Genomic DNA, 27,821 nt, shown 5'->3' with positions numbered 1-27,821 from the left:
CTTCAGCCACTAGACAGCTTAAATCAAATTGTGTGTGCATATATATTATTTACAGATACATGCAGGCCACATGCACAGTAATGAGAAATGGTATAAAGGTTTTCTGAGCATGAGTTTAGTATGCTGCATTATGCTTGTCAAGTGGTGATAACACAAGTAAGTTTTGCAAAAGATGGAAAACAAGTGTCAATAAAACCTTTATAAGTAAAGTATACTTCATACATAAAGTATAAGCAAAACCTTCTTATATTGTTGGTTCTATGTGACATATTTGACAGAAAATTGGTTTCTGAATTTTTAAAGATGTTTTAGTATAATTTAATATAATGAACATCTTTTGGCCAAAGACAATCTCCAGCCAGGACCTTCTCCTGTGATGCCACCAGGAGGACATGACCACTATCATCATGAGAAGACGCTGGAGATAGATAGGGCATGGGATGAGAAGGGAGGCAGATGCCATTGTGAAGATAGCACTTCACTGGACTCCTGAAGGATGACAGAAACGTGGGAGGCCCAAGACAACATGCCAGTGTACTGCTGAGGCAGACATGGAGAATGAACTATAACTGGGACACGCTGGACAAAATGGCCAAAGACAGACAGAAATGGAGGACCTTTGCTGCTGCCCTACATGCTAGCAGGTGTAACAGGCTTTACCTAACTAACTAACTAACATAATTTTGTTGGACTGTTATTTATTTGTAATCCTCCATTCATACAGCCAGTCTACCTTGGTATAATGACAACCGTCCGGGGAAAGAAAATTTATAACTATGCTCCAAACCTGGACCTGCTCCTATTTGTGAAGATAAGTGTACGGTGTTGGTAGGATTAGTGCCTGTCTTTTTAGAAACCTCCAAAATAAGTAAATAGGTTTCTAATCACAATCGTGACATGATTTTAATGTCTGAGTTTCATGTTGTTCTAGGATTAAAACAAATACCTTAGAGCATGAGAAATTCCCAGCTGTTCTCCAGGAGTATAAAGCATTTATTTCTGGTTCTGATGACTCACAATAGTACCCGATGTAAAAAACATATCCAAACAGTTACTTGAGTAAAAGTACAGCTGCTTGAAGGAGGGAGAGGAATGTACTTGAGTACAAGTCACCAGTGTCCTTCTGGGAAATTACTTGAGTCAAAACACACACGTCACACTTTGATTGTACTCGAGTATGCAGAAGTGAAAGCACCTGCACATTTACCCAAATAACTTTTGGGTACTTTTCCCACCTCTGTACAATGTGGTACCTCCACTGTGTCACTACTTCAGTGATAGATAAATTGGTTTTTTTTTGGGATTCTAAAATGTTTAGGACCTAGTGCTGGCCATAAGTAAGGCAGTCATCCCAAATATAGTAACTAGAGTAACATGACTAAGACACAGAGTCCCGATCTGGATTCTGAAGGCTCCTCTGTCATAGTCCAGTTGTTGCCTATCTTGTCCCAGTAATTCCCCTTAGACTGGGTGCAGCTGTAGTTACACAGAGCCACCCATTCTGCGTCCATGCCTCCCAGGGATTCCTTTCCACTCAGGTACTCCTGAGATGCCCAGTTATGAACTAACCCTGCCAAAGGTATTCAGATGCTTCATTTTATGCACACGAATGATCCTGCTAACTTTAATGGACATGCTCACATGCATTTAAGCATGCATGTAAGTGCTTTCAGGAGTGATGCCTTAGAGAAGATCTATGGTTCACTCCTGCAGGAGTGAAGAAGATCCATAGTGCGGTCAGGGCTTTGCATTCTGATTTTCGAGTCCAATAAAACTCATCATTGTAGAACTAGAAATGCGAGCTTCCTAACATGAGGAAGGGACAGTTCCCAACTTCTAACATGATCTCCCCTGCAGCCCTAGAATATCCCAAGCAAACAGACTTTAAAGCTGTGCCATTTTTATATACAAAATAAGCTATAATACATCATTTCAGAGGTTTTCATGGCCCCCTCTCAGCATTTTATATCTGCTCTCAGGGTAACTAAGGCACCTGGCTTTACAATAGAAGTATTCTTTTTAAAAGCATGAATGAATTTTCTAAAACTCTAAAACACACCTTATCTCATTTCCTGCAATGCACGTGATACTTACAGTAAATGTTCTAGTGTTGGATAAAGATTCCAGCTGCCATCATTTGGAAAGCCCAACATAACTTATTTGTGTTTTGTCACCACATGTAAATAATGTACCATATCAAACTCAAGCTGAAGATTTATGTCACCCCCACTCAGTTATGCACTGTCTATGTATAGTAAATATGTATATACATGCATATTGCATATGTTCATGTATATTATAAAACATGTTGTCTATATTTCTGTGCTTGCCATATACGTGCAGCTATTGTACATGCTAGTGTGCAGATTATTCTCCCCTATTACGGAGGTTCCAGAAATATAGGTTAGTCCTAACTGCTGCCTTTAGATGCAGCTTTGCTTCAATAGCCTCCAGGGACAATTATAAGCCTACAGAATTATTGACTTGCAGTCCTGTCCCAGCCAGTCCACTCTTACTCTTCTTCAGCCTGTTTCTGCTCCACCCTCTTCTAAGAACCTTGTGGTACTTTGCGCAAATATGCAAACACCTGGAGTCACAGAGCTCTCTAACAAACCAAAAAGGAAATTATTCTTTGTTTTAGATTTCATTTTATTTGTCATGTATTATGAACAAATTACGAAATATACTTCATTCACAAATTGGAAGTATTTACAATTTCTTTACAAGAAGGCATTGTTGAGGTTTTAATTTGTGGCATTCTCAAAGCATTCTGTCTTTCAAAACAAAGACATCAGGGTTGTTTTCAGAACTCTCGTCCTTCACTCATTTGCACTCTGCATGTGTAATGCAAGCCTTTTACAAGTTGAATGTGCACTCTCTTCATTTTACAATCTACCAGTTAAACCCTCTCCATTTAATGGGATTTTTTTTTTAAGTCTTCACGAGAAGAAGAGTCTGAAAAATTCATCTTGAGTTTCTGTAATAATTCTGGAGAGATATTCAGACGAAAAGAAAAAAAAGGAAAAGAGGTGGAGCAAATAAATGCTTTATAGCCACAAAATCCTTGGGAGAGAAATTTCAGATATGTTTGTAAAGGGAACTGTGCTCTTCAGCAGTTTTGAAATTCTAGCAACAAAAGCCATGACTGTTTCCATTTCATCTCAGTCTCTTGATATCTGTTCATTTGCCCAGAAGAAAATCTTAAAAATATTTTTCCTTGAACTTTTTAAATCTTTTCATACACTCTTCCATTGTAAATCAGCTGTGGTCCCCCATTGCTCATATTGTCTGTCATTTCCTGTAACAAGAATAAAATAAAGGGCTGATCAAAAGGAAGATTATTTTATGGATCTTGAAAAAATATTTGATTAAGGGTCTCGTAAATGCATAATAAGCCCCAAATGTCAACATTCAGAGATGCTTTATCCTTTGCTTAATCGTATTATTAAATTAAAATTCACCTTTTTTCATGTGAGTTGATTTCTTATGAAAGAGGCTAGGCTGGCTGACCTAGAGACAGGCATTCTTTCTGTACAGAACACATTCATACCACAGAGTGCAGCAGTGCAAGGTTCCTCATACTGCCCTGCCAATGTGCTTCCACTCAGACCTGACTGGCAATCTAACCAGGAGTGAAAAGGTAGGTCTCCAAGTCCACTGAGGCCTCGGCTTCTCTGCTGAGATGCTCAAAAGAGTGCTAGTTAATGCAGGCTCTGGAAGTGGTTTTTGTGATGTAGTAACTGGTCTGATGAGGTCATCAAAGCCACCCATCAGTCTCTAGATCACTGATGCTCAGACTGAAGCTTGTGAGCTGCAAGTGGCTCTTAAATCTGTCTTCTGCAGTTCTTTGCATCACATATTAAAACAGTGTGAATTGATTATTATCCAAGCTAAGTTATTAGCCAATCAGGATGCTTTATTAGCTTATTAACCAATATAATATAATACAATGAAATATAATATGATACTACTAATATTTAGACAGTCATTTTCTGTGAGAATAATAGAAACCAAATACTTCCTCCACTATACAATTCAAATATGCATATGTAGTACTATAATAAATGAACCAGCCAATTTAAACTACTGGGGCCCTTTTGGGTAATGTTGATTGCTAATTTGACTTCTGCGCCTGAGGTCTCAGTATCTCTGGTCTAGAAAACAGTAATATTTTGTCAGCTGGGCGACACATGAGCAAATGACCACAAAGTAAGTCTCTGTGTCCCATTTCTATCACTTTAATTTATTGCCAGTATTTGCTATTGGAATATAGTTATAATTTAAGAATGAAATATTCACAGTTGTTATTTTCCTGACATTTCTATTCTAAACAATGAAGCTGTACTTAAATTTACAAGTGATGCTGGATTTAAGACATGGAAATGCAAATAAATTAGAAGCAGTGTGAACCGGTGCTGGGCACATCCAAACAATCTTGTTTGGATGTCTACAACTTGAGTGAATATCTTAAATACTTGACTTACTTCCAAATCAGGGCACTCAATCAGGAAGAATTATTCTACTAAGTATTAATACCTGTCCTAAATGCAGTACTTCTAGAAGTGCCATCACAGCCTCAGCCAACGTTGATTAGCTGAAACTATACCTTCCTCACAGAGGTGGGACTTTCAGAAGTTACAGGACATAGAATGGTAGCTGCCTAGAGTTCAGCATACCTTGAAGGTAACTCTGGTGTCAAGGGGGCCACCGTGCAGCTGGGCAGGTCGGTTATTTCAATACCCCTCAATCTCTAATATAAATATAACAATTATACAATAAATATAGTATAAACTTATGCACATATAGTACACATCTGTATTACAGTATCCGTATAAATATACATAATATTCTTCTATATAAAACACTTCAGACTTATGTTTGTTAAGGGCCTAATTTATTATTCATTTTTTAAATCGCCTTCCATTGTTTTATAATACATGCCCTGGGCTCAATGTACTTTGAAAGACATGTCCTTTCAGGCATAGTCTTTTTCTGTTCCTCCCTCTGTTCTTATCTTGCATAAGGATTCTTCTCTGTCCTCTTCTTACTGTTGATGCAAGAGCTTTTTCCTTTGCAGCTGCTACCTCATTACCTTTCTCTTGTTTCAAATTGCATCTGGAAATTGATCTTTTCTTCCCTCTTTAATTTGCTCGCTGTACCTTATTTTAATGCAGTACCTATTCTATTTAACTCTAATGGTCTTGTGAAAGAGCGCATGAAAGATACTGTCTGAATCAAATTATGTTGTACTATTGTATAAGAAAGTACTGTCTGGGAGATTATTATTATTGTTATTGGGACATTTAGGAGATGCATTACACTGTGTTACCTACAGAAGTCAAAAGAAATTAAGATGTTGAATTATATTAAAGTAATATAAATTGTAGTATTTTTTAAATGTAACAACAGTTCCTTAATATTTTTAGCTGAGTCCATTCGCTAGATCTGCATGGAACCTAATTTCAGTTACGAAAGTAGAGTCGTAATCCGACTGAAAAGCCTCCATTTCCCTTTCTCATACGTGTCACTGTTACATCACATTTTATCTGAGCATCTCACAAAGCTTTACCTATAGGAATTAGTGTGCCTTTGCAGGAGGCAGTGGATACCACACAGAGAGGTGACTAGCCACAGAGCACATTTGCACAGTGTCCCACAGTGAGTCATCTGCAAATGAGTACACAGAACCAATCTTCCTGCCTGCTGACCCCAGCTGCATAAATGCTATACCTCTTTAATGAAAGAAAGAGGCCATCCCACCCTTACAGAACACCTAGCACCACAATGAATACTTCACAGGGCAAGAATCATATCTTTACACTAACTAGAAGGCTTTAAGAATCCTATATTCCTTTGGGCTAACATTTTCAACCTTACATATAAAGCAAGTAAATCCCTATTTAGGCACCTACATTAAAAAAGTTCCATTGAAGCTGCAAGTGCTCAGTACCTCTGAAAATGGGGCTACCTTTATTTAAGTGTCTACATGCAGCCTTAGGTGCTTAACTTCAGTAATTCAGATTTGAAAGCTATGCCCTTTGTGGTTACATAGCCTGCTTTATGAAATAGGTATGAAGGGAGAGGAAAGAGTTGATCAAATCCTGGAAACAAGGCACAATGCAGGTGCAGAAAGCATTCCATGCTTTCTTCCAGCATGGCACATGATAATTCATATAAGTAAGGCTTTCAAATATTTATGACGTGCTATATTTAGAAGCTAAGTTTTACAGTGGAATTATATTGAAAATGGATGTACTTCACTGAAATGGATGTACCGAGAAGATACACCACCTAAAAATAACCACGGACAGTGCAGCAGAATAAAGCTTATACGGAAAGGTGACATTTAATTTCCCAGAATTTCTTTCTCATATGTAGTCAAAAATTGAATTCACTGACTGCCGATTGCCTATGTTAGAAAGATGTGGCTGATGTGGTATCTTTTATGGAAATAACGTCCTAAAAGGAATTACCTCCCTCACTTTCTCTCTGTAATATCCTGGGACCAAACCAGCTACAATAACATAACTGCATATGTTAACACCTAGTGTTGCTTTGCAAGAAAAGCAGAGCAAGTAAAGAAAGACGCCCAACTCACTTTCTCTGCCATTTCATGGGAATGATGCAGCGAGTGCTCCCTTTCGGAGAACATCCGTCGTTGTTCGTAGCTGGCTAGCCGACAGGTGAGCCACGAAGAAAGTGTGCAACCTCCAATTCCAATGCATGCAAGAGACATAGAAGTAAGTTGCAAAGAATAGAGAGTGGTGGACTTCTTTGTCAGAGCACGAAGGAACTGAAAATTTAATATTCCTCCAATTAGCCCACAGATGCAACAGGCTGAAAAAAGGATCATCTGTTAGGAGAGAGGAGAGGCAATGTCACAATGACATTCTTCAGCGATTACCATCCCTCACAAGAATGTTGGCCTAACTGTATCACTGATGGAGCACACCTCATGTACAGCCCTTTACAAGAATCAATTACTAACCCTCGTACCTCCTGTGTCTAGGACAGCGGTGTCCAATATGCTCCCCTTTCACCACATGCGCTGAATGGGGCAGCACAGTGTGGTGAAGTGCAGCTCAGAACACATGAGGTGCCCCTCTGGGCGCTGTGTGCATGGGCTCCACCACATAGTGGTACAACAGTGCGGCAGGAGCGGCGGAGGCAGCTTCTCTGGCCTCGGCAGGCTCCAGCCACGTTCTAGGTGGCTTGCGCAGTGGTGGCTGCAGCTGTGTTCTTGGGTGGCTTGCACGGAGTGGCTGCAGCTGCATTCCAGGGCAGCTTCCTTGAGTAATAGGGTGGGGGGGTGGGCTGACTGTGGGAGCAAAAGGGCGGCAGTTGGTGGTGGTGGGGTGGCTGTGGTGATCCCTTACATCCCTTTTGGACACCACTGGCTTAGGAAGTAAGAGTACATCTATACTACAGGGAAGATCAGGGCAGTGTAAATCTGAGCTCAGTGTTTGCACTTCAGAGCTGAGACACAGCAAGGAAATGTGACTTCCCCAACATGACAGCAGAGCAATGGAAGAGCTGGACTAGGGTTCAGACCCCGTGACTTTCTCCAAATTCCAGATTCAAAACAATAAGCTAAACTTCAGAGGCCAGATTTTGGTCTGAGACACATCCATTTAGAATCAGTGCAGTGTAGTGAGATCAGAATCAGACTCCACATCTGTACAATTTATTTCCTCTGTTTGAGTGCAGCAGGTTAGTGATATTGGTACTGAATCTCTCCTGGGTGTCAGTGCCACCAACCCATCCCTCCTGCTCTAATCTCTTCAGGTCCATTTTTTGCAGTTTGACCCAGCTTCTGTTTTTGCTACTCCAGAAGCTTTTAGATAATTTGCAAATTTAATCGTGCTTGAATTGAAACCAGTGAAATATCTGACAAAGGAAAACCTGAAGCAACTCTACAAGGTGCAGTGAGGTGCTGCTTTTTAAGTTTAGTTGGTCTGAAAGACCATCTGCATGGGGCTCAGCTAATTCTAGCCTCAGCTACAAGCAGCAGCAAGAGTCACTGGTTGAAGACTGAAAGATATGTTGCCACAGTGATGGAAGTAACTTTATGTAACCCATGGAACTGCTCCATGGACCACTTATACCCAGTGGACTATTACTATGTACCAACGGGATGGTAATTTTAAGAGAGCATAGTTCTCAAACTATTGTTCATGGTCCACTGATAAGGGATTATTTCTTGTGGTCGATGAAACCAACAGAATTACCAAAAGAAAGGGGGGTTGTAAAGGTCAGACATGGTTGAGATGCTCCACACAATGAAGTATTCCTCAGGATTGAAAAAAAAAAGTGACAGTCACTGTTTTGGGAAATTGAATAAGTCACTGACTCTCAAAAGTAACAGAGAGAGTGTATCTCCTGTCACTTTTACTAGATTTACATGAGCATAACTCCTCTGACATTCATGGAGTTAGTCCCCAGTTCACTCTTGTGTACATAAAAGTCAAGTCAGACCTATAGAAAACTATAGCCAGCTTTAATACTTAAATAAACTCAAACAAATAAGTGTTAACACTGAGCTTTAAAATAGAGTCATATTTTAACTGATAAAGTACTTCTGCAGCTGCTTTTGTAGCAATTGTACCATCTGTCTGCAGTCAGAGAGATTGTACATCAGATTATTCTATGAAACAGAAAACATCTGTAATTATTTTAGGACTTTTTTATGACTCAGTTTGAAAAAAAATACTGCTTATTAAAAACAGAGAAGATCTAGAATTTCTGGGATCAGCCTAGAGCAGTAACCCTGGGATCCAATCCTGCACATCAGGACTGGGATGCTGATCAGATAGGCCACAATCCAACACCCATCTAAGTAATTAGGAATCTTTTAATTGACCATAATGGGACTTGGATCAGGCTCTTAATCGAGACAGGGATAACTACCGGGGCTACATTTTTTGACATGACTTGTATAGACCATTTTTAAATGTCCTCCCTTTGCCATGTTAACAAAAGGGCTGATTATTTTTCCTTGACAGCCTGTGTTTACTTTTCAAAGACTTTTGTTTATCAGTAGCATTTTGGAAATAAAGGATTGCAGGGTTAAGAGTTCAGATTACAGCAGTTTACATTTCAAGTACTTATGCATAATGCATGCAGTGCAAAAACTTACAACAAGTCCAGATTTTTTTTTGGCGCACAATATTCCACATATGCCACAAAGCAGAAACTGCAAGGGAAAAAAATACCAATTATTTCATAGTTTAAGGTCTTAAATACGAGGTTAAACTTTGCTCTGTTGTTACAGCTGGGACCACAACAGAAGATTATACAGTTGTTACCATTGTGTCAGTGTTTTTATAAGAAATGTTTTCTTTCAGGAAGTTATAGCTCATCTGTAAACACATTTATCCAGGAAGAAACTGGGATGAGAAGTCAGCCTGAGGGTGATTGCTCATGAAAAGAGAAAAAAAAAGTTTTTGAACCATGAAGATGAACGAAATATGAAAAACAAATGTTGCCAGTATAAGTTGTTGCCTTTACCCTTGTACCGCCCAGAGATTGCATTGGACAAAGCAGCGATGATCAGGAATTTGGCCAAGTATTATGATACTTTAAAAACATATACAGTACTTATGCTGTCATCCTGCAAACTGAAGTATTCAGGGAGCCCATATGAGTCATCACTGAATTCAGTGGGCCTCAGCACAGGAGCACAGGTTCACTGGCATGAATTAGACTGCAGAATCTGGGTCTAACATTATAAAGAGCCGTAATGAATGTATAGTGACAACTGTTTATAGCCTGTTTCAGCATGCTTATTTCATACATGTAGTGGTATAACATACCATGTGAACGAGCTATTTTTTTACCCAAATTTAGTACAGGATGGACCTTTCTAATCCAGCACCCTCAGGACCTGCCCAGCACTGGATGAGAAAATTTTGCTGTGCATTACCAACACTTCCACTACTTACTGGTCTGTTAGAAGACATTTAGGGGTAAATTACAGCTAAACAACAGCACAGAACACTGAGAGCCAGAGCTGGTGGCTGTAAACAAATGCTATGGGACTGTGGGAAACTTGGCCACACCCATGATAAGTGATCTTTCAGCTAACTAAAACCATGCTGGATTACAGATTTTGCTAGACAAGAGAGTTCCAGATTAGAGAGGTTTATCCTGCACTCATAAATAAGATGAACTGCTAATGCTGGAGCCTTGTATTGTGCAAACAAAGTTTTGTGATCACATTTATTTTTATTTTTGAACGAACCCAATTCAGCCTTGTCTGTGTCCCTTTTGCTTTGTGTGAATGGCTTCTCATGCCCCCACAAGATGTTAATTCAGATTTGCCTAAGGAACCAAAAGAAGTACAATTCCTGAAAGAGCTAAATTGTCGAAGGTAGCGTACGTAGTTTTGTGTAGGCACCGGGCCTTCTTCAGCTACCCTTAGCACAGCCATCTTAGCCCATGGGTGCGTGGGGTTTCTTTGATTATCCACACACTTCTGAGTTAAGAGGGCTACTCTCTTTTTTTCTGTGCTCAGTGAGACTCACCCTCCCATGTATCAGAGGGGTAGCCGTGTTAGTCTGGATCTGTAGCAGCAACGAAGGGTCCTGTGGCACCTTATAGACTAACAGAAAAGTTTAGAGCATGAGCTTTCGTGAGTTAACTCACTTCTTCAGATGCTGGCCAAAGAAACTGAGGAACCACCTGATCAGCGTCCTGTACAACAAACAGGAGAACATCAAAAAAGAGCTCTCCAATCTGGAGTCTTTCATCAATAACCAACCTTCAACACAAACTTCCACGCTGCTGAACTTTACTAAAATAAGACAAGAGATTTACACTAGACACTTCACTACTATACAGAAGAAAAAGGACTGCAAACTTTCTAAACTCCTGCCTGCCACACAGAGCCACAGCAGTGGTACCACTAACTCAGCCAGCAATATCATCAATCTGTCCAGCTACACACTCAGCTCAGCAGAAGAGTCTGCCCTTTCTTGGGGACTCTGTTTTTGCCCCACCACACGCACAAACATGATACAGTTCTGCGGTGATCTGGAAGCCTGCTTTCGCCGTCTCAAACTCAAAGAATATTTTCAACACAACACTGACCAACACACCATTACACAGACAACCTCCCAGCAGCACAAGAAGAATAACTCCACGTGGACTCCTCCCGAGGGCAGAAATAACAGTCTGGACCTATACATAGAATGCTTCCGCCGACGCGCACAGACAGAAATTGTGGAGAAACAACATCGTTTGCCTCACAACCTCAGTCGTGCAGAACGCAATGCCATCCACAGCCTCAGAAGCAGCCCTGACATTATAATCAAAGAGGCAGATAAAGGAGGAGCTACTGTCATCATGGACAGGTCTGACTACCAGAAGGAGGCTTCCAGACAACTCTGCAATACCAGATTTTACAGGCTACTTTCCTCAGACCCCACAGAGGAATACACTAAAAAACTACACCGTCTGCTCAGGACACTCCCTGCACAAGCACAAGAACAGATCTACACCAACACACCTCTAGAGCCCCATCCAGGGTTATTCTACTTACTACCCAAGATCCACAAGCCTGGAAATCCTGGACGCCCCATCATCTCCGGTATTGGCACTCTCACTGAAGGACTGTCTGGTTATGTGGACTCTCTCCTCAGACCCTATGTCACCAACACCCCCAGCTGCCTCCGCGACACCACTGACTTCCTGAGAAGACTGCAATATCTTGGTGACCTACCAGAAAACACTATCCTAGCAACCATGGATGTAGAGGCTCTATATACCAACATCCCACACAAAGATGGAATAAATGCTGTCAGGAACAGTATCCCTGATGATGCTACAGCACATCTGGCGGCTGAGCTCTGCAACTTTATACTCACACACAACTATTTCAGATTCGGTGACAATATATACCTTCAAATCAGCGGCACAGCTATGGGTACCCGCATGGCTCCTCAATATGCCAATATTTAGACCAGCATCTGAAGAAGTGAGTTAACTCACGAAAGCTCATGCTCTAAACTTTTCTGTTAGTCTATAAGGTGCCACAGGACCCTTCATCCTCCCATATCACAGAAAAACTGGGACGAAACTACATAGATTTAAAGCCATGAACTTTTCCACCCAACTTTTCCATTCCTCCAGAGTTTTTCCATGGAAAACCTCAATTTGGCCCTTAATATGCATGAAAGCATTGCAAGATAGGCCTGGTCCTTGTGCTTTGCAAAAATAATGTTAAAATGTAGGGTCTGTATAAACAGCAAGAAGTCATAGAATCATAGAACACTAGGTCTGGAAGAGACCTCGAGAGGCCATCGAGTCCAGCCCCCTGCCCCAATGACAGGACCAAGTACTGTCTAAACCATCCCTGGCGAAGTGGGTCTTTGCCCCCCAAAAGCTAATGCTCCAAAATATCTGTTAGTCTACAAGGTGCCACAGGACTTCTAGTTGCTTTTGAAGATGCAGACTAACTCAGCTACCTCTCTGATACCTGTTACCATGGAAGGTCTGTATAAGCTATATCATATGTGCATTCTTCTTTCACAGAACTTTGCATATCAAATATTTCAGGTACTGATAACAAGCAATCCTGTGGTGTCTTAGAAACTAAAAAATTAATTAGATCATGAGCTTTTGAAAGGGTTCTCAAAGCTCATGACCTAATAAATGCGAGTCTCTAAGGAGTCACAGGACTGCTGGTTGTTTTTGAAGTTACAGCCTAACACAGCTATGCCCTGAGACTTTCAGTTACTCAGTAGTTCCAATACACAACTTGGAACCAAAAAATAGTCTTTAGGAAGCATTTGCACTTAGCAGAGCACAAAAGTAAAAGCCCTTAATTTGTTCACTGAGACAATTCCATGCTGTAGTACTAACTGGGTTTTGTTTGTTATTCACTATTACCTGGTTCATGGTCCATTTTAGTCAATTGCATTGTCATGGGATTTAAAAAAAATGTAACTTTCCTGATTTTGGCTATTTAAATCTGAAGTTTCATGGTGTTGTGATTGTAGGCGTTCTGATGCAGAAAGGAGGTGTGAGGGAATTGCGAGGTTACTGTGGGGAAATTGCGGTACTGTTGCTCCTACTTCTGGGCTGTCCTTGGTATGGCATGGCCTTCAGAGCTGAGTGCCCTGCCAATAGTCCTTGCTCTTCTGCCGCCCAGCTTTGAAGCCAGTGCAGATGTAGGGGTGGCTATACGGCAGCCTCCCTAAAATAACCTTGGCTATGTCTAGATGGTGCCCTAACCTTGAAATAAGCCATGTGATTTGTGCTATGCAAATTGCATAGCTTATTTAAAGTAGATTTCAATATAGGCTATTTTGGCATGTGGCACTGTCTAAATGGTGCCACGTACCAAAATAAAGCCCTATTTCAAGGCATCCGATCAGTGCTCCTCATGCAATGAGGCTTACAGGAATGCCGGAACTGTGTGCCCCTTATCTCAAAAACTGCTTCATGACAACAGACACTTTGCAATAGGTGGGGGCAACTATTTTAGGACACCTTTGTATCCCAAAATAGTGCCCAGTGTCCAGACATAGCCCTTGTGACCAGTGTTCCCTCCAATTTTTATGCCCAAATGAGGAATTACTTTTGTTACTGCACCAATATGGAGGTGACGTATCACAGAACAAAAGTCCTTCCACACATGGACGAGTGTGACAGGAGTTGGACGGAGGAGCGGAATGAGTGAGAAGGCACAGGGCTAGAACTGGAGGTTGAAGTGCAGGAAGACGAAGCTCCTGATGAAGGTACAGGCTCTGGGGTGAGGTTGGCAATGAGAGTTTGGGTTGCAGGAGGGAACTAAGGCCAGGGCAGAGTGCTGGGATACAGAATGAAAGCTCTGCCTGAGGGGGCAGGCTCTGGGGCAGGGCTGGGGATGAGGGGTTTGGGGTTCAGGCTGATTCAGGGGGAGAGGACTCCCCAGACCTCTCTCCCTGCAGAAGCTTGGGACCAGATGAGAGGCAGCTGTTCATGGCAGTGGCAGCTCCACTGGACTTGGTTGTGGGAGGGGTGCCTGTCCCTCAGCTGGGCAGGGCAGGGCAGGGCAGGGCTGGGCTGAGATGGGTGGGAGCCAGGGTCGGAGGCCTGCAGCAGCTCTGGGGTAGCTCTGTGCTGGGGCTGGCAGGCAGAGGTGTCTTTCCTTGGCCAGTGGCAGCTCTGTGCTCGGACTAGGAGGCAGAGGTACTGGAGCCAGCCGGCAGACATGTCTCTTCCCCAGCCACAGGAGTGCTGTACTGGGGCCAGCGGGCAGAGGGAGCTTTCCCCCAGCTGCGGCAGCTCCACAATGGGGCCAGTAGGCACAGGTGCCTTTCCCTGGGCCACCTTAGCTTCGTAATGGGGCTGGTGGGCAGAGACACCTCTCCCCCACTGTGGCTACTCTGGGGCTTGAAGAGAGACATTGCTTCCCACTGCAGGCCTGCACCCCAGCACAGGGCTTACTAGGCAGCTGTGTGGCCATTTAACTTGGAGGGAACTCAGCTTGTGACACCCTCCCACCCAACCAGCAACTCACTTTTGGGTCAGTATCCCCACTTAGGGAAACACTGGTCTTCCCCCCATGAAATCTGTACATTATGGAGTAAAAACATACAAAGTTCAGATTTCGTAGCCCAAGACAAGATTTCCTGGCCCGTGATGTGTTTTTTATGGCCCTGATTTGGCAGGGCACTATACATAGCATAAGAAAAATGCGATTAATGAACAAAGGGGAAATTTGGAGTGGGTCAAGAAGCAAACCAGTAGATCTGTGATTAGGTCTGTGACAGCAGCTTCTACTACACACTATTGCCTGGGGTACCAATTAGAAGGACACTGAGATGATTCACTACACCCCTCCATCCTGCCTACGCCTCAAGTTAGGTAAATTATAGACTTCCAGCTCCTGAGCAGGACATGACCATGAAGTTCTTTTATGCAGAGTTTACATAGGATTCTAGAATTTCACTCAAAGTCCTATCATTATAGGCAAACTTCAGTTTATGTCATAATGCATTTCGTAATTTTATATGGGGTGTTTAGTGATTCTCAGCATCCAGACAGAAAATACAGCCAACTCCTTGTCTGAAATTTCATAACAATCTCATTCATTCAGACCTGATGATTATACAATATAAATAGAACAAATAATTTTGTTTCCCTCCCATGACAACTTGATAGGAGTAAAAGAAAAATAATGTTTAGAGAAAAAAAACATTTTGGATTATAGCAAGTTTATACAAATAACTGAAAAAATATATCAGTGCTATTTTCAACATCAAATATAGCTTAACTATGCAAAAAGCAGAACTTGCCCTGTTTTCAAAGCAGCCTTTTTGGTGATTTAGCTACAAATCTCATGGCAGAGGTCACATTGGATGGGCTTTTCAAAAGCTTTCGCTACACTGAAGCCAATGAGTTTCACCATTAACTTCTGAGGAACCAGACTTAAGCCAATATCAAGCCCTTGTGAACATTGTACCCATCATGACTCGACTATTACAGTTCCCTCCACAGCAAGTTACAATCAAAAGTAATTCCTTTGCTTGCAGCTAGTGCAAACTGCAGCAATATCTTTGGTCCCTGAGCATTTGGCAGCAGCCTTATATTCTGCCAGCCTAATAACTGAAGAGTTACAGATTCACATTGCTCATGTGGACTGGAACCCACCAACTAGAAACACTGACTGTTGATTTACTGTCCTTCAAGACACAGCAAATTGTTCTTCAAACTCCACCAGTTAATATTACCATCAGGTTAACTTAAACCAATGCGGTAAGGTACATTTTCAGTGGCAGTCCAAAGAATTAAAAAAATGAGCCATTGCTGTAAGTCCACTAAGCCCTTCTGTTGTTTTCTAAAAAAGATATTAAATAGGTGCTAAGATGCCCTAGGAATTGGTGCCTTTTATCATATCAAGGGGGTTTTCTTAACAAAAAGTGGAGAAAGGAGTGTTTTGTGATTAAGGCACTGGGCTACGAGAACTGTTGGTTCTGTTTCTGGCAGTGCCACAGGCTTCCTGTGTGCTCTTTGACAGCACACTCCATGTCTCCTGACTCTGTTCCAAGCATGCTGTGAGGCTGCATTTGCTAAGGGTCATGAAGCACATTGAGATGCTGGGATGGCAAGTGTAGAGTTTTACTATTATTGTATTTTTGAGTTGCTGTGCATCAGTCTCAGGACTTTTTCAGAGCAAGGATTCTCCATTAACAGAACAACAAGTTTTATGAAATTCTCTAATAGACCAGATGGATTTTGGACAATATTTCATGAAACTGAAAATCCCACAAATATATATGGCCAAATCCAGCCCTCTTTCTCCTGCTGGGGGCATATCCTGACCCAATGGAACAGGTGCAAATCTGTTACACAAAATGCGAAGAATGTAGGGACCTTACTCAGGAAACTGCTGTTCTAGCCTGCATACCACAGTTGCTTCTTCCAGCCCAAACCCCCCAGAAAGCTTTAGAGAGAATCGGAAGTCAAGGGTGATTATGGGTTAGCTCTGTCCAGCACTGTCTGATTAGCAAACCAGGAACTCATAATTGCATGGAATTATGGTGTTTTCCCATATAGTTTTGAAGGTTTTTTCAAGGGCTCATTCTTAAGCTGCATCTACATGTGCACGCTACTTCGAAGTAGCGGCACCAACTTCGAAATAGCGCCCGTCACGTCTACACGCGTCGGGCGCTATTTCGAAGTTAACTTCGACGTTAGGCGGCGAGACGTCGAAGTCGCTAACCTCATGAGGAGATAGGAATAGCGCCCTACTTCGATGTTCAACGTCGAAGTAGGGACCGTGTAGACGATCCGCGTCCCGCAACGTCGAAATTGCTGGGTCCTCCATGGCGGCCATCAGCTGGGGGGTTGAGAGATGCTCTCTCTCCAGCCCCTGCGGGGCTCTATGGTCACCGTGGGCAGCAGCCCTTAGCCCAGGGCTTCTGGCTGCTTCTGCGGCAGCTGGGGATCTATGCTGCAGGCACAGGGTCTGCAACCAGTTGTCAGCTCTGTGTATCTTGTGTTGTTTAGTGCAACTGTGTCTGGGAGGGGCCCTTTAAGGGAGCGGCTTGCTGTTGAGTCCGCCCTGTGACCCTGTCTGCAGCTGTGCCTGGCATCCCTATTTCGATGTGTGCTACTTTGACGTGTAGACGTTCCCTCGCTGCGCCTATTTCGATGTTGGGCTGAGCAACGTCGAAGTTGAACATCGACGTTGCCGGCCCTGGAGGACGTGTAGACGTTATTCATCGAAATAGCCTATTTCGATGTTGGCTGCACGTGTAGATGTAGCCTTACTGACTATTGTGATGTAATGTACATGGGAGGCGCAAGGCTGTGTATATGGAAAGCAGGGCTTGCGCACAGTTCTGTTTGTTTGTTTTGATTTGTTGTATGGGTTTTGAACTCTTAGGTTTCACAATATTGCCAGCTGGAAGGCAACAGGAGCCACTTCTCTGTCCTGTCAGGCTGTAACCTTCCGATGCTGGCCTCTAGGGCTGCATCTGCATGAGAGGGGTTTGTTGACAAAATGGCCATTTTGTTAACAAAACTCATGGAACGTCCACATTACAATGTGTTCTGTTGCTAGTAAATTGACAGAACATGGCACTTTTGTCTGTAGCTGCTCCCCCAGGAGGCAGAAGGCCACTGTCATCAGAATCCATCAACAGAAAGCAAGTGTGGACTCTCTGCAGCAGTGGAGGGGCTTCTGTCGACAGACAGGGCTTCCGAGACACTGGGTAGCCCTGTTTGCTGAGCTTCCAGTTGGCCATTTTGTCTATCTGGTTTTTCAATACACTTGGCAGTCTGGCCGCAATCTGTCAACAGAAGTTTTGTGCGAAGACAATTTCTAGTATAGACATAGCCAAATATTTCATCGTTACTAAAACTATTTAAGCTGGATGTGGAACTATTGAGCTACTGGGAACAGGGTTTCTCACAGCTAGTTGACTGATGCCAAATGTGACTCAATCCTTCTTACACTTACCGGCAGGGTCAGCCTCTTGTCCCCTCATTCCATTGTTAAATGTCATGTTTAAATATAAATTTCATTTCCTAGTGGTAATAAGCCTGAAAGACGACTAGTGCAACCTTGCAGCTCTGCCCAACCAGCTGTCCCAGATCAGTTCACCCTGCTGTCCTCACTGATTCAATGCAAAAAATTCAGAGCACTTCTTTGCCGCACAAAGGGAAAGGGAGCTTAGCCTGAGGATTGTGCGGTCACCACTCACTGTCTGCCAGTACACACAGCATAGATTACAACTTGCACATAATACAGTACTCCCTGCTGCGGAAGCACCATAAGATCATTGGCTGGAGCTGTACCACAAGGCATATCAAAGGAGAGAGAATTTATAATCCTGGAGGCAAAGACAATATCAAACAATTGGAATGAAGTTTTTAAACTAAAATATGCCCTCAGGGGCACTGATGTAATGATATTATAGGCCTCTGATCTGCCTGACTCCTTTTTAAATCTCAAGTGCTTTATATATTGCCTTTCACCGTAATACCTAAACTCCTTACAAAAATGAGATGACTCAGTGCCCAGATGTACGCGTCTCAGGCTGAGACAAAATACAAAATCTTTCTTGGATGGGGACAAGTAAAAGGAACCAGCCTGGGAAAACTACCTGAGTAGACAAGAACTAAGGCAGGGACATTCAACAAGTGCTAGTAGCAGATTTCACAGTCCACAAGGTAAGCAAATTCTGACTGGAGACTACCTCATCCAGGCCTCACATATATTTTTCCCATGGTCTGGTGGCAGAGGAATAAAAAAATGGGCTGTAGAGCAGGTTTTTATTGTCACCACATGTCCTACATTCAAATAAACTCTCACTGCCCTCACACCCCACTACTGGTCTCTGTTGTTTAATCCCTGCTCTGCTCCCCCATTGACCCTTCTACCCAGGTCTCCGCTGTGCCATTTGCTCCCTCTGGCCTTAGCCATGCACCAGTATTGCTACTAGCACAGAGATCATGTCTGCTTTCACCAGAGCCCCAGCTGCTGGCACTGAAGCCAAAGCTGCAAGCCACCACTGCTGCTGTCATGAGAATGAGAGTCAGAGCCTCGAGGAAAGGCATAACAACATAACAACAGCCATACTGGGTCAGAACAAAGGGCCATCTAGCCCAGCACCCTGTCTTCTGACAGTGGCCAATGTCAGGTGCCCCAGAGGCAATATACAGAGCACATAATCACCAAGTAATCCATTCCCTGTTGCCCATTTTCAGCTTCTGACAAACAGAGGCCAGAGACACCATTATCCTAGCTAATACCCATTGATGGACCTATCCTTTATGTATCTCATTCTCTTATGAACTCCATTAAAGTCCTAGTCTTCACAACATCTTCTGGCAAGGAGTACCACAGGTTGACTGTGTGTTCTGTGAAGAAATACTTCCTTTTGTTGGTTTTTAAACCTGCTACCTATTAATTTCATTTGATGTCCCACATTCCTGTGATATGGGAACAAGTAAATAACTTTTCTTTATTTACATACTCAATACCAATCATGATTATATAAACTCTATCACATTCCCCCCACCATTAGTTTCCTCTTTTCTAAGCTAAAAAGTCCCAGTCCTTTCCATCTTTTCTTATATTACACCCATTCCATATCCCTAATCATTTGTGTTGCCCTTTTCCAAATTTTATCCAATGCCAAGATGTCTCTTTTGAGATGAGGTGGCCACCTCTGCATGCAGTAGTCACGATGTGGACATAATGTGGATTTATGTACAGGCAATAAGATACTCTCTGCCACATTTTCTCTATTCCTTTTAAATAATGGCTAACAATCTGTTTGCTTTTCTGACTGCTGTGATGGTTCCTGCTGCTCAGATATGATTTCGTCCAGGCAATGGGAAAGGAGGAAGAGCCTGCAACCAAAACTGAAGCACTACCATCAGAAGTCCCACTGAGGAGAATTCATGGCAGGGCCACAATTTTGAAGGTCCACACCACAGGCAAATTTATATGTGGGCAGTGGAGGGCCAGACCACTGCTGTGCCTAGAGATTCCAGCAGGCTGCAAACACCAACAGCAGCCTCTGCTGAATATATGTTGTGCAGCAAGCAGCCCTGAGCCTTCAGGAAACTTCCAAGTGCATTTTAGCTCATTATACAGGGCTTACACCCATTGGGTATGGTCCAGTATGGATGGGGCTGTTTCTGGGACATGGAGTTTATTTCCAAAGCCTTCTTAGCCTCCTCTGGCTGAGGGCAGTGAGAGGTATGTGTCTGCCTGCTTTTTACTCTCACAGCGCTCTTCCCTGTCAACTCTGCTCTGGTTCTGCATATCCCTGTCAGAATCTACACAGAAGAAACAAGCCTAGGATAATGGCACCCCTCAACTGAAGGGTAAAGTAAGCAGCACAAAATATGTTTTATTTAGACCCATGCTTCCAACTTAATATGGGAAGGTATTTAAAAATGAAATCCCTAAATACAAATGCAGGCCTGGTTTTAGAAAACAAAACCAAACAAAAACGACTTTTTTTTTAATTACGTCCTGTCTCCAAAGATCTTAAGCAGCACAAACCATCACTTTACAAACTTCCTGACTAAGTCGTGCAGTCAGAAATAGAGAGGCATGTGCAAAGCCAGAACAGTAAACTCAATAAGACTAAAGAAAGAAAATCCTGATATTGAAGCAACTTAACTATTTCACTGGAGAAAAGAGAGAAAGAAGCTGAAATTCCAAATGGTTGCACTGACCAAAGAAGTTGTCTGGAATCACTAGGGGCCCTTGTTCTGAGTAACAGTGCAATGCAATGGACAAACGTTTAAAAGATTGCTCACGAAGAGTGCAAAATTCAAACACACAGATAAGAAAACCAAGTTAGGAATAAAAAAGGAAGAGACAGAGGGTAAACCCACGACAGAGAGAGAAAGAATCCAGCAGGTAGGCACACCATACAGAAAGAAGGTCAGCCATAAAAAAATGAGATTACAAACATATAACATCCCCTCTCAGACCCAAACCTATGGAAAAATTTTCTCAGATCTTAGCAAAGCATACTGGGAGAGGCTGTCAAAGGTACAGTTGGTAGTTTGGCATTTAACTTGTATTAATTTTCAGTGGGATTTAGGTGCATAATTGACAATTTGTGTCTTTGAAAAGCTCCCCCATCAGAATTAATCAAAACAATACTTTTATGGGGATACAAATTCCAACGCGGTTATGACTGAACACCCTGCTTGCTTGCGGGCCTAGTGGCCTATATCAAAAACTCACTGAAGTCAATAGAAACACTCCTAATGACTTCAGTAGCATTTGAAACAGGCCTCATTGCTGAATGACAGAATAAATTTCACTGTATACAGAGAATATTATTGCTTCACATCGGATGTTTCATTTGAAGTATGTAAGTATGTTCTGTGTTAAGTTTTCTTTCCTTAAAAATGGAATCAGAAGATTATTTCTAGCTTATCAATGAAGATCTCAGGTCAGCAAAAGATTTAAACATTTGTTTAAATCCACCCCTATTCAGCAGTGCTCTTAAAACTATGGCAAATTTTACATAGATGCTGAGGGGAACAAATATTTGAGAATGCACTTGTCAAACTAGTAGACAAATATATAATAAGGTCCAATGGGTGGAAGGATAAGTTCGACAAAATTATATTGGAAATAAAACACGGGTTGAATTTCTGTAGTCTGGCACCCTCAGGACATGACTGGTGAAAAACAAAAGAAGTTGCCAGACCATGGGAGGTAAATATTGTCTAGCACCTTACCAATCCTTCCACTGCTTGCTGGGATTTTAGAAGAATTTAGGGCTAAATTACAGCTAAACAACATCACAGAACACTAAGAGCCAGGACAGGTGGCTGTAAACAAACTTTATGAGACCACAGGAAACCTGGCCACACCCATGATAAGTGGTCATTCAGCTAATTAAAATCATGCTGGATTATGGATGTTGCCAGACAAGAAAGTGACAGATTAGGGAGGTTCAACCTGTGTATATTTTAACAATGACGATAATTAACCCCTGGAACAATTTAGCAAGGGAGGTGGTAGATTTTTAAAATAAAAATTGGACTTTAAAAATACATGCTCTAGGAATTATTTCAGGGAAATTATATGGCCTTTGCTCTGTAGGAGATTAGAGCAGATGGTCGTAGTTGTGGCCCCAGAAACTATGGATCTATGACTATGAAAATGTAAGGCATATTCTGAAATAAAGTAGTAATGTCTGCATTTTGCCCTCATGTTAAATAATACTATGGCTATGTCTAGACTGCTGAGAACTGTTGACAAAATATATGCAAATTGTGCAATGCATTTGCCTATCTCCTGCCAACAGTTCTCTTGGGAGAGGCTTTCCTGACATTTGTCCCATCCACATGGCGCTAAATGTCAGGAAAGCTCCATCTGCCAACTCATCCCTGCTTTCTTGTTGAATGAAGATGACTGGGATGTTGGCAGAAGGCTCCCGGAGCAGCAGAAGCGTGCAATCTAGACATAGCCTATGAATGGCTTGAGGGTTCATTTGAAATTATCCTATAGTTTGACTTTTCTTTTCCACAGTAAACTAAACAATTAGTCAGCAATGACAAGTAAAAGTGGAAAACTTTCAGTTTTTAAAATTATAGACCACCAACCTTGCTTTAACAGTCTAAACTTACCCTTATTCCATTGTAGTTCCATTCTAGCTAAACTGCTTTTCTGAAAACTTGGAAATAATAAAAGCAAGCAAACAACCAAACAAAAAACACTCTCAATAACCAGGTATTCCAAGTATCAACTTGGAGCAAATTCCTATAACCAGATTATAAATTGGTAACATTGAAGGTTCTTAATGGAAAGAAAGACATAAGTCTGCAACAATCACAAACGTGGAAAGATGATCGGACACTCAGAGCATGCATAACACTTAGAAGTTTGACATTTGTCTTCATGCATGAGCAAACTATCCTATTCGTGAGTGTCATAACCATAAAGGCATCATCAGGTGTCTCCAGATGAGTGGAGATAGATGGAATATTTGACAGAAGACATAGTTTGTGTGTGTATTTTTCTGATGGATGTAGGTACAGGGGCTGGGGCCGAGTCTCTTTTACACAATAGCTACGTATACACGGGGATGCTACGTCGAAATAGCTTATTTCGATGTAGCGAAATCGAAATAAGCTATTTCGATGAATAGCATCTACACGTCCTCCAGGGCTGGTGCCGTCGACGTTCAACGTCAACATTGGGCAGCACTACATCGAAGTAGGCGCTGCAGGGGAGTGTCTACACACCAAAGCGGCCCATATCGAAATAAGGGTGCCAGGAACAGCTGCAGACAGGGTCACAGGGTGGACTAGCACTTCCGGGGAAACAGCAAGCTGCTCCCTTAAAGGGCCCCTCCCAGACACACTTGCACTAAACAGCACAAGATCCACAGAGCCGACAACTGGTTGCAAACTCTGTGCATGCAGCATGGATCTCCAGCTGCAGCAGCGGCAGCCAGAAGCCCTGGGCTAAGGGCTGCTGCACACAGTGACCACAGAGCCCCTCAGGGGCTGGAGAGAGCGTCTCTCATCCCGTCAGCTGATGGCCGCCATGGCGGACCCCGCTATTTCGATGTTGCGGGACGCGGATCGTCTACACGTGCCCTACTTCGATGTTCAACGTTCAACGTCGAAGTAGGGTGCTATTCCCATCTGCTGTTGGGGATAGCGACTTCGACGTCTCGCCGCCTTATGTTGATTTCAACTTCGAAATACAGCTCGCCACGTGTAGATGTGGCGGGCGCTATTTCGAAGTTGGCATGGCTTCTTCGAAGTAGCCGGCTTGTGTAGACTTGGCTAATAAGGCTCTCTACGCCATTTCTATGTAAATGAGAATCAGGCCAATATACACTTGAGAATTATAGTTATAAATGTATTTTAAATACAGACTCAACTTGATTCCTTCTTGACTATCATATATCTGACAACTTTTAATATTTAGTTATGTTATATAGGAACAGTTTTTGAAAGAATATTATTCTGATTTTTCTTTTGTGCAACAACCACTGCAGTGCATTCTCTCAGGCTCATTATACTTTTGCGAAAGTATTCCAGCATGATCCTGCTATTGGTTGATATGTTTCTATGGTACGTCAGACAACCGAATTTTAAGTGGTGGAATTCAGAAATGCAGCATGATTTCTACTGCCTTGGAGAAACTAACTATAGCAGTTGGAATAAATTCTGACAGGGCAAGAAAAACAAGAAGGAAAAAAATCCAGATATTAATAGTACGTCAACAGTAGTCAAATATTTTGATAATCTAGCAGCCACCATAATATTCTATAAAAAGCCCACATGTATTATATATTTTATGCATAGTTAAATAGATAAAGTGGTCAGTCATAGCACTGTTTCCATTTGGATATTTTTATCTACTAATTTTCTTTTAACCTAATAGAGGTCAATTTCATCAACAATGAGATCAGGGCAATTACATGGGTGGAATTATAAATTTGTAACATGTTTTGCCATCTATGTAATATGGATGAGTACCCTGATTCAGATTCACTCACATCTTCCTTTTGCTTCATTGCCACTTATTCAGGTCATTCGAGTTTGGTCCTGCATTGTGTAGAACACTCTGGCTTCAGTCGAGCAGAGCACTCAACACTAATCTTATTGATCTCAGTGGGACTACTGACATGCTTTAAATTACGCGCATGCTTACGTACATTGCTGTATTGGGGTCATAAACAAGACAGCTGTTATTAAACAAGAACATCTGTTTTTAATATGAGGGCTACAAATCTTTAGACTCAACATTACTGAATTCTAAGTTGAGATGACTTGTCATTTCAATATTAACACATATTAATCTCAGATGCAGCCGCATACCTGGTTTGCATATATATGCATACATTATACCTGTGTGAATATCTTGTTTCCTGTAGTAATGTTACTGAAAACATCAGGAAGGACCATTGATTGGGTTCTGACCACACGTGTTATTTAGTGGAGGCCCAGTTTCTACTGTAAACTAATAAAGTTGGTTACCATGGAAACCTTAATTCTGATGTTTGGTGGATTTTAAATCTCATACGTCATGATAGACAGATACAGATATAATGTGCATAATGTAAAATCCACAAACACCAGAGATAAGGTTTCCATAGTAACCACCTCTTCACTGGTCCTTGGCTGAGTTATATCTATCTAAGTGAGGACTCAACTGGGTCGAAGGACTTTCATTATGCTTTTAGATAACAAGACTGCTGGAAACATGATATTATTAATCTTAGATCAAGTGATTTAGAGCGTGGCAGTTTAAATAGTAGTTTTGCTTCTCCCTACTAAGGGAAAAACCTTGATTCCAGAGCACTGATTCAGAACAGTTACTTTGTATGACACACAAAGAGCCTGAACCTCTGGTCTAGCCATGATATGCTCAGTGGAGACACAATGGGGAGGAAAAGTGACCCTACAGCACTTCTGGTGCACCGCAGTCCTGAAGCTGGCAAGAGGGCAGATCAGCTTTCAGGGCAAAGCTGGGTGCAGTTGTTCTAGTTTGTGTCTAGTTACAGATACCCCCAGAAAGCTGTTCTATCAGCCATGGTGCTCCAGAGAAGAGTGGCACTCTGGCTATTCCCTTTTCATATCCCACACTCTGAACATTTCTCCTATTGCCAGCTTTGGGCTGCCTAGCTACTCCCCCTGTGCCTGGGAATCCTCAGCAGCCTGGCTAAGACATCTTTACAGCACCTTTGCAATGACAGGTACAGAGGTGGTGCAGCTGAGGGGAAGGATCAGGCCCAAGATTTCTACTTTTACATTCCAGTTAAAAGCAATATAAATATAACATTTTATCCATTACAGAGAGCAGAATAGTTTGCTGAAGGCATATTATAAAGGAGCAAAACTAGTCTATTTGACAGAAGGCTGTCACATAGGAAATATATGTTGCTGGGAAATGTTTCTTAATTATAATTTTTTATTACTTAAGATGAAATCCTAGCTCCCTATCAATCAATGGCAAAACACTCATTGATTTTACCATAGGTCTTCAAATTCTCCTTAACCACAGTCCTTTGAGCAATCCTTGCCACTCTTTAAAACCAGAATTTGCCCTTTAACTGCACTATTGTTGGTAACTCCTTTACCTGTTGTCAGGTGTGTTGTATTCTCTTGTGAGTGTCTCCTGCCTGGGGCAGGATCTGTGCCTCACTATGTTTGTACATTATCACAAATATTAGCAGCACTATGTACAGACATTTATTTATAATTATTTATGACAAGGATAATATTATATTAATCCCTTTGGAAAAGAGACCTGTAACAACTGCCTGAGATTTCACCAGCGGAGACTAATCAAGAGTGTTCCTGCTTCTCACTAACTAGAAAGTGAACAGTCCCTTAAACAATATTGTGTAATCACAGCCCAATAGTGCATTAGAGTTAAAAAATGCTCACTTGTGTTTAACCTGGATATTCCTTGTTTGCAAGTTTGACTTTGCAGTTTAGTTACTATCTTTGATGGTAGGCACTTACTAAACAAAAAGCTCAAGCTAAAAATATATCCAGTGTCTTCTGAGATGTGGAGCATACAAAAATGCTGCCTGGAGGGACAGGGGACACAGCTAGATGTTAATTGCCCAGAGTTTTGTATTTTTCTCGCTAAATTCTTTCTAGCAGCTCAGTTTGTCCCTGATCCTTAGACAATGGTGTAAGTCTCCAAAGAACTCTAATTTTCTTTGCTCCCCCGGCAGCTCTGACACCCGAGGCCATGCCCCGGCCATTATGCTAAAGAAACCATTAGCTCTTCCTGCCCGCCGACAGGGCCACCTGGGGCCTGTTGGCTTTTAAGAAGCAAACACCCTCCCACCTCCGTTGGTTTCAGGTTTTGCAAGCTGGGGCCCAACGCCGGAATCACACGAGGGTCCGGGGACAATTTCACCCCAGAAAGGAAGAGGGCCGGTGACAGTAAAGCGGTTTGCAAAAGCAAAGAGGGTGAGGGAACCCCCGCCCCCCCAATGCACCCCTACCCATGGGCATGGCTGCCAGGCGGGCGTGCATGCTGCAGGGGAAGCGGGGTGTTGCAGGAGGGGGGCTTGTTCCCAGGACCTGAAGCTCATCCCCAGCCCGAGGAAAAGAGAGTGAAATGGCTAACGTACACACACCCCGCTCCATACCGGAGAAGAGTCTCCCAGCTGAGGCTTATGCTCTGCAAGGACCAGGCTGAAACTGACGGCCCCCACGGCCACGCTGGAGACCCCCAGCCCTATCTCCAGCACGGAGAGCACCAAGAGGCTCCCGATGATGTGGCTGCTGGTGCACATCCTCCCTGGGTCATCCTTCCTCAGCCAGGCAAACGAACCAGCCGCCTCCTCTCCTGCGCCTCCCGCCCGCGGGCTCCCCCAAACTTTTCTTCCTCCCCCTTCAGCGGCCAGGCGCCAGGTCCGCAGCTGGGGGGCCGGCCATCCCCCAGGCAGGGGCGCCTCTGCTCCGCCGCGCAGGGATCCGCCGAGAGCCGGAGCCGGACAGATCGCCGCCCGCAGCCGCCGCGGCCAGCCGGGCTAATCCTCCGGCGCGCCCTACCAGGCGGCTGGCCGGGAGCTGTCCAAGGTACCGCCGCCGCTGCCGAGCCCAGCCGGGGCGCGCTCCGAAGGCTCGTCCCGCCGCGCCACAGGGCCCAGCCCTGGCTCGCTCGGTCTCCCTGGGCTGGAGCCGGACTCCAGCGTCGCTCTCCGAGAGGCTGGCAGAGGCGGATTACATTCAGCACCACGCTCCGCTCGTCGACCTTGTCTGCTCGCCTCCTCCACTCTCATTGCAATGACCTCACTGGGGTGGGTGGGTTTTTGGGGGTGGGGGGAAGGAGGGAAGTGGGGAAAACCCACCCTGGCTATATTTAT

At 43.0% G+C, this 27,821-nt stretch overlaps 1 protein-coding gene and 1 long non-coding RNA gene across 4 annotated transcripts in view; one reads left to right on the top strand and one right to left on the bottom strand.

Annotated features, from left to right (window-relative positions):
• The window catches only part of LOC142007954 (uncharacterized), a 117,028-nt gene that overhangs the window by 60,935 nt on the left and 28,272 nt on the right, over positions 1–27,821 (top strand). The gene's annotated exons all lie outside the window — the stretch shown is intronic.
• TMEM196 (transmembrane protein 196) lies at positions 303–27,248 on the bottom strand. Of its 3 annotated transcripts, XM_074986191.1 has the most exons (5): positions 27,102–27,248; positions 9,137–9,193; positions 6,599–6,853; positions 4,677–4,750; positions 303–3,298 (listed from the first exon to the last, which is right to left on the bottom strand). In XM_074986191.1, the coding sequence occupies exons 1-5, from the start codon at positions 27,246–27,248 to the stop codon at positions 3,292–3,294; spliced, it is 540 nt and encodes a 179-aa protein (XP_074842292.1). In that variant the 3' UTR covers positions 303–3,291. The 3 variants fall into 3 exon arrangements, with proteins under 3 accessions (XP_074842292.1, XP_074842291.1, XP_074842293.1); XM_074986190.1 differs by lacking the exon at positions 4,677–4,750 and having other exon boundaries at positions 27,084–27,248; XM_074986192.1 differs by lacking the exon at positions 4,677–4,750.

The sequence above is a fragment of the Carettochelys insculpta genome, chromosome 2 (genome assembly GCF_033958435.1).
Source record: "Carettochelys insculpta isolate YL-2023 chromosome 2, ASM3395843v1, whole genome shotgun sequence".
In the NCBI taxonomy this organism is placed as follows: Eukaryota; Metazoa; Chordata; order Testudines; family Carettochelyidae; genus Carettochelys; species Carettochelys insculpta.
Note: the sequence above shows the minus strand (reverse complement) of the source record. Positions and strands in the feature narration are given on the sequence as shown.

Excerpts from the sequence above, each read along its gene's own strand:
- TMEM196 (XM_074986190.1), bottom strand. The coding sequence starts at position 27,248 with ATGTGCACCAGCAGCCACATCATCGGGAGCCTCTTGGTGCTCTCCGTG. Across the intron at positions 6,854-9,136 it reads AAAAAAAATCTGGACTTGTT|ATGATCCTTTTTTCAGCCTG; the intron begins GTAAGTTTTTGC and ends CTCTCCTAACAG. Across the intron at positions 3,299-6,598 it reads CCCATGAAATGGCAGAGAAA|GAAATGACAGACAATATGAG; the intron begins GTGAGTTGGGCG and ends TTCTTGTTACAG.